This window comes from Myotis brandtii, unplaced genomic scaffold (assembly GCF_000412655.1).
Source record: "Myotis brandtii unplaced genomic scaffold, ASM41265v1 scaffold105, whole genome shotgun sequence".
Taxonomy (NCBI): Eukaryota; Metazoa; Chordata; class Mammalia; order Chiroptera; family Vespertilionidae; genus Myotis; species Myotis brandtii.
The window spans coordinates 1,494,708-1,505,960 of NW_005353538.1; the positions used below are offsets into that span (position 1 = coordinate 1,494,708).

An 11,253-nucleotide genomic window follows, 5' to 3' on the forward strand; every position below is an offset into this window, starting at 1 on the left:
CACCAGCGCGGGGGCCTTCTCCGCGAGGTTCCGGACAAACTGGGCCATGGCGCCGGGAGGGACACTGCAGCCCGAACCTCCGGCTGAATGTCACCCTCGAAAGGACCCGCCGAAGGACCCCGCTCCGCGTCCAAGGTCAGGCCGTCCTCCTCGCGCCGGCCCACGATATTTAGATGTCCCACGGCCCTTCCGGAATCCAGCTGGTGAATGTAGCTTCTTCAGCCACAGAGGAGAGTGGGCACGAAAGGGCGAGAGTCTTCGAGGAGAACCCAGGATTCCCGGGGGAGCAGGCACTTCTTGGGGCAGTCGCTCGGAGCCGGAATGCAGCGCAAGCGCCCTGAGGCTCTCTGGACCCGCCCCCACTCTTCCGCCCCGCCGCCCGGAGCCGGAAGACCGCGAAGGAAGAGGAGGCGCATGCGTCCTGCGGCTCTCTGGACCCGTCCTCCACGCTTCCGCCCCGCCGCCCGGAGCCGGAAGACGGCGAAGGGAGAGGAGGCGCTTGCGTCCTGCGGCTCTCTGGACCCGTCCTCCACGCTTCCGCCCCGCCGCCTGGAGCCGGAAGACGGCGAGGGGAGGGGAGGAGAGGTGCGTGCGCAGAGCGGCTCCCTGGACCCGCCTCCACTCTCCCGCCCAGGGTGCTAGTGCTTTGGAGAACTTAGGGAATGAGGGCTTGCGCTGACCCTTGCAGGCCAACTCGAACGCTCTACAAAGCCAGAGAGGCTCCTGGCCAAACATGTCAAGTCCGGGGCAGAGCAGGCGCCCCCACAGCCTTTCTTTAGCTGGAATTCCGGTTCCCCCTCGTCCTCTTAAAAGGATTGGAATCCTATTCCCCCAACTCCCTAACCAGCCGCGGGAAACTATGCAGATAGGAGGAACAAAACCACGTTTACTGAGGATTCCCGGTGTGCCAGGCATTTTGATATAAAGAAAGCTGTAAATTAGGTCGTGTCCTCGTCTGATAAATGGCCGCGTAGCTATGAATGGCAGAGCCGGGATCTGAAGAGGTTGCAGTGCAGACAGCACTATCGGATTAGGCGTGCTGCTGACCTGAAACTTTATAGTTGAGCATGACAGGAAGAAAACATGTAGTAGGGAAGTGGCACTTGAAAAAATGACTACGGTGCCCCGAGGAGGCCTGAGAAGAAGTAAAACTTTTGGATGGGTGGAATAGAGGTGGGAAGAAAAACTAGGAGCCAAGAGCAGGATTTCGGTGGAGTGATCCAGCTGCCTTATACTAAAGAGAAGTCAGTTAAAGATGGGGACGTTAAGTCGGCAATATGGAAACATTAGCTGGAGCAGTTTCAAAAGATTAGAAGTCAGAGTGAATGAATGAAGAAACATGGCTGTAAAGGAAAACAAGTCAGAAAGCCACACAGGGATGTGGAAGTCAAGGGAGAGAGGGGAGATAGAGAAGGGCTGACGTCCTGATGAGGCAGGAAAGCAGGCTGGAGGGATCAGCCTTGGGAAGGTGGGCCTTCCCCACAGGGGGATGATGGGAGAGAATGTTTGAAAGTGAAAATTCTTTTTTAAATATATATATATATTTAAATATATTTTGATTTTTTACAGAGAGGAAGGGAGAAGGATAGAGAGTTAGAAACATCGATGAGAGAGAAACATCGATCAGCTGCCTCTTGCACACCCCCTACTGGGGATGTGCCCGCAACCAAGGTACATGCCCTTGACTGGAATCAAACCTGGGACCCTTGAGTCCGCAGGCCTACGCTCTATCCACTGAGCCAAACAGGTTAGGGCGAGAGTGAAAATTCTAAGTGTATCTTTCTAGTGAGTTAGAAGGCAAGGTCATCTGAGTGTGAAGGGTGAGAATTTGAGAAAAGAGGTTAGAGTTTGGAATAGTTGTGGAAGTTACAGACATAAAAGGGTTTTGGGCAATGTTAGAAACCACAAGGTGATGGTAAAGATGGTGTCATTTTTCTCCAACAATGGTCTGTAGTTTGGATACTGGAACAGGGGAATGGTTGGGTTAACCTAGGCTGAGGTCTTGCACGGCAGAGGGTACAGAAACACGGGGCAAGGGAACATGACAGTAAATGATTGAAAGACGTGGGTGTAGGCCAGATAAAGAGTGAGCCCAAAGCGAACCGATTAGGAGACTCCTCTTCCAAGACGACTACAGGATCCAGAGGCTAACTGCTCAGGCAGATTAGGTCAGCCAGGTCACAGTCTGAAACTGCTGCGAGCTTTTAATACTGTCATAAAGGAAGTGATGACAAAGGTTGTAAGTTAGGAATTCATTTATTACATACAAGCTTTGAACAAATACCCCCAGGTGAGTTTGACAAGAAATAACCTTCCTGGAATGTTTCAGAACACAGTTATGTCCATCAAGTTTTATTTCAGTCAACCTTTTTGTTCTTTGTTTTTTTTTTGTCTTTAAGTTCGTTTCCTGTTTAGCAGGTAGAGCATGTGCATTATGTACTCATGTCACCAACAGTGCAGTATCAGCCCCTGGCTGGTAAAGGCACCCAGTACACTTACGCTCTGTGCAATGGCTGCTTCACAACCAGCATCAAATAAAGTAATAAAGCTTTTGTAGAGTGTGAAACCTTTAAAGTTTCTTTTAGGTTTTACATATCCATTTAAAAAAACCAGATTGCTTGATGAAACCTATTAAATTTCCTAAGTTCAGTACTACCCTCTTAGTAAGCACTGTTAGAGCTGATTAGAGTCTCCACTTTCCTATCATACTCCAGCAAAGCCAACACATCAAACTAGGTATGTCAGAGAGTCTGCTCTCATAGATTTTGAGCTGGTTTTTAGTTCCAGATAACAAAATACCTCTTCAAGCTTCCAAGTGCGTATATGCACTGCGTTGTACCAAAATGATAATTTTTAGTCTCATTTTTGGATGTTCTTAAATTACATGGTTTCTTACCAGTAGTGGCTATGCACTTGCCTATGTAATGAGTTTAAGACATTCAGCAGCATTAATGGTGCCATAGCCATTCATAAATTTCAGGAAAAGGGCTTTAATAATAATTTTAAAAAAGCTTGCCAGAAAAGGCTTACAATCTGAAGACAGACGTGGAATACATATACAGATACAAACATACAGGTTGTTGACTAGAAAGCTGCTGGGAACGCTGCCTTTTGAGGTTTTGTGCCCATTTTTCCTCCAAATTTCTCCTATAAAAAACTGGTCTTTTAAAGAAAACATCCTATGTGATTGGGCTGGGAAGATAATGCAAGGTGGTAGAAGCTTATTGTATACACAGTTCATTCTCAGTAAAGGAGGCTAATAAATATGACATGAAGCTTATTTTAAGGAAATAAACAAATTCTGTCAACCCATGCCTTCAAGGCCCAGGAGGCAACACTGAATTCCTATCTGATGTTCTGGCATTTGCACAGCAATAGGCAACATCTTTAATCTAGTGTGGGATGCCCTCTCATTGTTTTTTTTCCAGTTGATACCATCAAAAACATATCAAGGGCTGGTGACAGAAACTTGGAATATTATGAAATTGACATCTTATTTGAAAGACACCATGGTTAACAATAATGTCCTCTAAATGAAGCAATGACCCGTTTCCAGATCATACCCTTTTTCTTGTCACTTAGGTTATCTTTGGGCTTAGAGGGACAGTGATATAGACAGTCCATAGGGGAATGTGCCTCACTTAGCATGTAAGCTGCAGAGCTGAGTAGGGAACTCAAGCTCAACTTGTAAAAGTGGGGGCCCACCCAACTATTAACTCTACGGGGCTAAGTTGCTATTTAAAATGGTTTGTGGGCAAAGCTGTCCTCAAATTCCTTTGTTAACTGCTGACCTAGGCTGAGTTAGAAGCAGTTCTTGGGATTCAGGTCACAAGCTCAGACATTAACTATATACATTTCACAGTCTCGGAATTTTATCTAGAACAGTGTGTTAGTGGCCACACACTGTAAATACCTTACCATGGAGAGACGATCTAAAGTGGAACTCAGTTTACGCTAGGCCAATATAAAAAACACATGGTGTATATATATACTGAGATATACTGTTGATATTAGTGTCTTAAAATGACATTTTTCCTGCTTACAATATTTGTTATCCAACTTCTCTACTTAGCAACAGATTTCCATAAGCTAAATTGGGCCAAACAGCCTCTTTTATTCTTTCACCTCAGAATTTTCTGGATAGTATCAAAACTGCAAGTTTATCCTGTCAGTCCTCCCCAAAATATTGTAGGGGTTTTCTTGGTAATGACAACCCCATGGGACAGTGTGTGTCCTCTACCATATCTCTGAGTTATGGAGATAATACAAAATTAAGAGCTATCAACAGAATTGCATAAGATTCCTTTCTTTTTTCATCTCATCTATCATCTCACAGTGTACTCAAGCGTAGCTACCTGCTTTGATGTGGAAGGTTACCCTGTAATACTGCAGCGCTGTACAAAAAGAAGAGCTGAAGTCTGGGCCATGAAGACTAGTCAATACCTTGAGAACACAGGGCTTTTTGACGATATCAGCTGTCACTGAAATATGTGACATCATATACTTAAAAGCAGTGATCACCAAAGATGTCTGAGCAGTTCTTGGAAGAAAAATAGTAAGGTGGCAGGAAGTTTTAGCAGTGGAAATTAATATAATTTAAGGTAGGAAAGGGGAGAAGAAGGAATAGGGAGAGAGAACAAAGGGTAAAAATTAGTGATGATTTCCAGACTTGGTGGGGGTATAATTATAATATCCTGTAAGCTAGGAGAGCCTTGTCAAGTTCTTAGGAATCTTAATTATCATAATCTGAGCAAGAGCAGTTCTCCAATTTAGTAAAAAAAGAAAAAAAAAAAAGAAAGAAAGGAACAGAACCAAAGAGAAATCACAAACAACTGTTTATCTTCACTCTGGGGTTGGTTTTGGTTGGTTTAGGTCGCAGTATTTATTCAAGTTGCTCCTTCTGTTGTTTCCTCTCTGCGAGCCACCGTTGGATTTTTTCTTTTAGTTCTGTGTTTGGCCGGATCTGGTCCATGGTGAGGGGGCTACGGTTAAAGGGATCTGTTTGGTCACTGGGAGAAAGAGAGAAAGGAAAATGGGGTTATTTTCATCAGTTCTAACATCCTAAGCCAAAACTAGAATACCTGGGATCTTACTTGGAGACTGAAGCTAGAGTGCATTTGAATGAAGTGCTGAATTGAGGTTAGAAAGAATGATTCAGGAGGTTTTTTTTCCTTTTCAGATTATTTAGCTAATTTGTCTTTCTGCTTCTAAACAAACTTTATGTCTACACTGTTCAGATATCCGAGTCAGCTTCCCTCTGTGGAGACCCTGCACACTCACGGCAGCAGGAAGAGCTTAGTTTTAGTGACGGGCTCTCAACACAGAAGGAGATGTCAGGGGATAAAGCCTTGTGAACGGACACCTGACCCACTCAGCTGACTGCTATCCAAGTAGATGCAGATCATGGCTTCCTGACAGGTAGGAAGGTTTATAACATACTTTAAGGGCTGGTATATCTTCTCCTTTTTATTCTGAGGCCCCAATAAAATATAAATTTTCACTCACACTTTGAAAAGATGTCCCACCTAGCACAGCATCATGCATATAGTGAATACTTAATACCAAATACCATGAAATAGGAAATCCTTTTCCCCCAATATTTAAAAATTGTATTTCCTTAAATTTGGGTCAACTTCCATAACTTCATTTTAAACAGGCAAGTCTCTCAGACCCTTTCTAGGCAATGCTGCCCCGAGAGAGGCAGCCGGGAGCTCCCTGGACACCACGACTGACAGCAGCAACAGCAGGAGATGTGAGTTAACCCGTGGGATGAATACAGTTTAAAGCCTGAATAATAAAAAGATACCCCTACCTTTTATATTTTTATAAAATTAAAGCAATTTAAATCCACTCAGACTCCAGGTTAAAATATTTTATAACATGTTAACAAATTATTTCTTTAAGGAAGGAATAGATAAGGTTAGACCAGTATTTCACAACAAGGTTTCTTGTTTTGAATGTTTAAATCCTTAACAATCAAGTGATACACCTCCACCAATGCCTCCCCATCACATTAACAGTAAGTCATCTCTGGCACCTCCGGGGCGCACTACACCGTGATCAGAAAGCTGGGAGAAAAGGTGCAGCAGCGGCCGTCCGCCTGCCCCGAGGCTGCCTGCCGGCGGGCGTACCTGAGCAGATGCCTGGCGATGGTGGACCTGTCCACAGTGACTCTGGAGGACGGCAGCACCACAGGGTCAGACATCAAGGTGCTCATGATGGGGTCCAGGAACTCATCGCAGGCGTCCGCGTAGGTCTCCTCTTCCTGCTGCTGCAGGTCTGCGAGAGACTGAGCACAAACAGCCAGCACTGAGCTGAATTCAGAGTGACGGGTTCAAATGCTCAGTAACTGCACCTTAAAGGGTGTCGAACCTGAAAGGGCGTGTTTTAAAGGTAATGACCCTTTACAGTGACAAGGACAATTCTTTGCTTTCTAAACAAGCCAAGATAGATATTATGGGATCAAATTTAGCATCCAACCCCAATTCGGAAACTTCCATCGGCTCAGCTGTTAGTAGTTAAGAATGGGTTAAAGTGTTAACAGGAAAAGAAGCACATCACACACATCTTTCTGGCAACAGTCTTGTTGTAAATGTCAGAATCTAAAATGGGAGGAGCTGGAGGGTTATTATTTGCATAATCACAGCCACTCATGAAGTTTCTGGGGTTAGGCACAATCAGGTATAAGAATTTAAAAGTGCCTTTAACCTTTGATTCTTTCATGACTCAGGGCCCCATCTGGCTAAACTGGAGGCAAAGATGAAGCCCAACTCAAGAAATAAGTAACTCGATGAAGGAAGGACTGACATCAATAAAGAAAGTTTTCTATCGGACACTGTGCCATGGTTTTTCTGTTTTCATAACTGCTAATGAAGCTCTGTCATACCCCAAAGGGATTATTAGCTAAATACAATGCAGTATTCTAATCTTTAAAATGTATGGCTATTCCTACAAAAGCCAACTACCAATCACAAATATAGAGAACAGAGAAAACCAATAAAAATAACTAAAACAACTCATTTTGAATTCTATTCTAAGAAGTTCTGCTTTTTAGCATTAACAATATAGATTTTCAAATCTATTAGTAACACTGCACAAACATTTTCATAAAAACAGCCTACAAAACTCTGTATACTCTTCTAGCAGAAGCTTCTTAAATCCATTTTTCTACTCTCACTCTCACACTAGAGAAAGTAGTAGTAGTAGTAGTAGTAGTAGTAGTATTGCCTGGCCAGTGTGGCTCCGTGGTTGAGCATGTACCAAAGAGTTGCTGGTTCGATTCCTGGTCAGGGCACATGCCTGGGTTGTGGGCTTGATCGCCAGTAGGGGGTGTGCAGTAGGCAGCCATGTTTCTCTCTCATCAATGTTTCTATCTCTCCCTTCTTCCTCTCTCTCTAGAAATTAACAAAAAAGCATATTTAACCCCCCCCCCCCACAATAAATTGAAACTAAAAAAAAAAAAGAACAGTTAGAACAGCCTTGGTTAGAGCGTCGTCCCCATAGGCCAAGGTTGCAGGTTTGATCCCTGGTCAGGGCACATACAAGAACCAATCAATGAATGCATAGATAAGAGCAACAAGTATCAATGTTTCTCTCTGTACCTTGCTCTCTCTCTCAAACCAGTAATAAAAAAATAGCAGTATTAAGAATTCAGTAGTTCTAGTTATTGACTAATCATGTTTATATTTTCTCAAGGCAATGTTTCTGCCTACCCTCCAAAACAGGGTAAAGAGCAGTACAGCTGAGTCAATAATGTAATTAAAAAAAAAAGTTTTTCTTGATCTTTAGAGAGAGAGAGGAAGGGGGAGAGAAACTTCTACCTGTTGCCTCCCGTACACACCCTGACCAGGGATCGAGCCTGCAATGTGGGTATGTGTCCTGGCAGGGAATTAAACCAGCGGCCTTCCGGTACACGGGACAATGTTCAACAAACTGAGCCACACTGGCCAGGGCAACCATGGGATTTTTATAGAACATGTTAATAAACAAACCCTCCTCCTTCTCACCTTGATTCTCTCTGCTAAGTTGGTGAAAGCCACAATCATATCTCCAGGCTTATTTATTTTCTTCAGAACTCGGATGGTCTGTGCAAGAAGAGTCGGGGAATAGGAACGCCCATCTTTGGGCACAGTGGCACAGAAATTCTCCTCATTCCTGGAAGGTCAGCATGGGAGGGAAATGGAGCATCAGAGGAGGTAATCAGTGGGTTGAGGGACAAGGGTCCCCATCACTTAAATGCCATGAATGCTCTTTTGATAAACATTTCTAATTTTTAGGAAGGTCTATCAAGTATTCTGTGGCTTTAAAGGAATACTGCTTTTCCAAACAACAGTACAACCAGCAGAGTTTATCTTTGTACAAATCAAGGCAGAATGTTGGAAATTCTGAACAATGTCTGTCCCACAGGTAACACAAAAATCTCATTTAAAACTAGAGAAGATCCTTTCATCAACCAACTTGAAATGGACCATTTCTTTTCTACTTCCACATTATTCTATTATCAAAGCTCCCAATTAAAACATTAGCATCCCCCTCTGGCTTGCCCAATTTAAATCTCAAGTACCCAAGATTTAAGTAGATCGTGCAGATATCTGATACGAGCTGCTGGGGCTTGAAGTCAAATTCACTGAAGTCCTTGACTTTCAAGGCCCCCATCTTGGGGCCAACCAGGTGCTGCAGGAAGTAGTTCAGCATGGAGATGATGCGCTCAGCCAGGAAAGGGTGCACAAAGAGCGATTTGATCTCTGGAAGGAAAGCCAGACTGAAAACTCAATCCATTAGCAATCTTTTACTTATGTCTTAGAGTTTTGCTGGGAGACCTCTGGAGACTACTACTTTTTAAAATTACATAAGTAATTTTAATACATTTTCATTGCAGTAATATTAGAAAATATAGACAAGCAAAAGCAAATGAACAAGATGTAAAAACTACCACCCAGAAATAAAGACTGTTAACACCTTGTTTATACAGTTGACCCTTGAACAATATAGACTTGAACTGCATGGGTCCACTTATATGCAGTTGCTTTTTTCAATAAATACTGTAAATGTATTTTTTTCCTTATGATTTTCTTTTTTTATATTTTTATTGATTTTAGAGAGAGGAAGGGAGAGGGATAGAAACATCAATGATGAGAGAGAATCATTGATCAGCTGCCTCCTGCACACCTTCCACTGGGAATTGAGCCTGCTTATCATTCTTACTTCTGGGGAAATCTTGTTCTCAGTGATTACGTTCAAAACTGCCCCAAGGTGAATGTCAGTAATTCTGGATCTGACAGGAGACTTATTTCCTCTCATAATTGTAATAACTACTCACACTGATAAGTACTTCCAAACATGGAAATAATTTCATGTGAATTTTCAAAGCTGGCAGGTAAATATTTGTAAAATTTAGGCACACCAACTTCACTGAATTTTGCCTTTAAATCTGAATTGCACTGAATCTCAATTACCTGCATTTGCATTTGATTAGGTACTGATTCTATATTTATTGAAAAAAATTAAAGAAAACTTGTCTTCCAAAAATTTAAAATCTGCAAACCTTGTTTCAAATTCAGTTCTAAGGCTTAAAATTTTTTGATACGATGCAGTTTCACTTAAACTTGATTTGTTCATGTTGCATGTCGGAAAGTACATTAAATCTTCATTTTTCAACTGCTTTTCCTCGTTCTTGGGTCCACACTCAACCACTGAGCCACACTGGTTGGGCTTCCTTAGGATTTTCTTAATAACATTTCTTTTCTCTATCTTACTTTATTCTAAGAATATAGTATATAATACATAAGACATACATATGTGTTAATCGACTATATATTATCAGTAAGGCTTGCAGTTAATAGTAGGCCATTAGTAGTTAACTTCTGGGGAGTCAGAAGTTACACATGGGTTTTCCACTGTGCCGGGGTGGGGGGTCAGTGTCACTAACCCCTGCATTGTACAAGGGTGAACTAAATTTTAGTATAACTCTGGGGTTTTTGTTTGCTTATTTTCAGAGAACCTATCATTAAATCTTTCTATAACTCTTTACCAGAGGGGAGAGATCAACCAAAGGACTTGTATGCATGCACAGAACCTTGGAGCAGGATAGCCAACGTACCTCGATATAGTAAGTAGCACAAGCCGGAATATTTGCTAATTCACTTAAGAAAGCAGAGAACTGTTGCTGATTAAAGCTTTGAGATCTTATGAAATTGATAATTTTTTTTGATAGATGTCAACACATTTTCCATGTTTATTACCTTCGTGCATAATACTTCTTGATATAATGCAATGCATATGATGAATCTTGGATCTGTCATAAATTTCACTTTTTGTTTTTTGCAGTATTGCCGCGAAACCACTGTTTTTTCCAGTCATTGAAGGAACTCCATCTGTAGCTACAGAAGTTAATTTTGAGAGAGGTCTCTTTATCAGAAATGTAAAATTCCCAATAGGATAATTTCTAGCAGTTCTGCATTTTGGGAAATGTTCTTTCTGGAAGTTTCCATCTGTCACTCCAATCTGGACTCCTTGCTCTGTAGGTCTGTTGCGTGGTGGTTATACGAGCTCCTTCTACCATCATCCTGGGAACTTCCTTTGTGTCTCTTATAGGATTCCATCTAGCTCCTTCTGGGTTTATTCTCTCATTTTGATAGAGTGTATCTTTTTTTTTTTTTTTAATGTTTTTATTGATTTTTACAGAGAAAGAGAGAGCCTCCTACTAGGGATTGAGCCTGTAACCTGGGCATCTGCCCTGACTGGGAATCAAACCGTGACCTCTTGGTTCCTGGGTCGATGCTCAACCGCTGAGCCACACCAGCTGGGTGAGTATATATTATTGTAGCTTTGATGAAAGTAAATTTGATGCCTTCATGTCTGAAAATGGCCTTATACTTTACCCTCTAATAGAACTGATAGTTTGGCTGGGTATAGGATTCTGGGCTGAAAAAAATATTTCCCATCAGGAATGTGTTCCAGCTTCAGATGTTACTGTTGTGAATTTCAAAGACATTTTGGTACTTAAACAATGTATATGACCTGACTTTCTCTCTGGGTCCCTGTAGGATCATTTTTTTACCCTGATTTTCTGAAATGTCACAATGATAAATCTTAGTATGGGGTTTTAAAAAATTCTCTGTGTCTCTGTGCTGATGGCTCATTTCAATTTAGAGCATCCCCTCTGAAATGCATCAGTCTGTTTCATGCTTCTCTGTCTCTGGGTCTCTGGAGTTAATTAGATTACACATATGAGTGAGATCATGTGATACTTAT

General features: G+C 42.1%; 2 protein-coding genes across 2 annotated transcripts in view; both read right to left on the reverse strand.

Annotated features, from left to right (window-relative positions):
• Positions 1-356, reverse strand: part of ATP5L (ATP synthase, H+ transporting, mitochondrial Fo complex, subunit G) — a 7,346-nt gene extending 6,990 nt beyond the window's left edge. The window contains exon 1 of the mRNA XM_005856791.2: positions 4-356. Coding sequence (XP_005856853.1) covers positions 4-48 — 45 coding nt within the window. The 5' untranslated portion in view covers positions 49-356. The remainder of the gene's footprint in view (positions 1-3) is intronic.
• A 1,884-nt stretch (positions 357-2,240) lies between these two features.
• The window catches only part of UBE4A (ubiquitination factor E4A), a 56,236-nt gene continuing 47,223 nt past the window's right edge, over positions 2,241-11,253 (reverse strand). Inside the window, exons 17-20 of the mRNA XM_005856790.2 lie at positions 8,564-8,744; positions 8,007-8,154; positions 6,132-6,289; positions 2,241-5,009 (exon numbers count right to left, since the gene is read on the reverse strand). Of these exons, the coding sequence (XP_005856852.1) occupies positions 4,883-5,009; positions 6,132-6,289; positions 8,007-8,154; positions 8,564-8,744 (614 nt within the window). The 3' untranslated portion in view covers positions 2,241-4,882. The remainder of the gene's footprint in view (positions 5,010-6,131; positions 6,290-8,006; positions 8,155-8,563; positions 8,745-11,253) is intronic.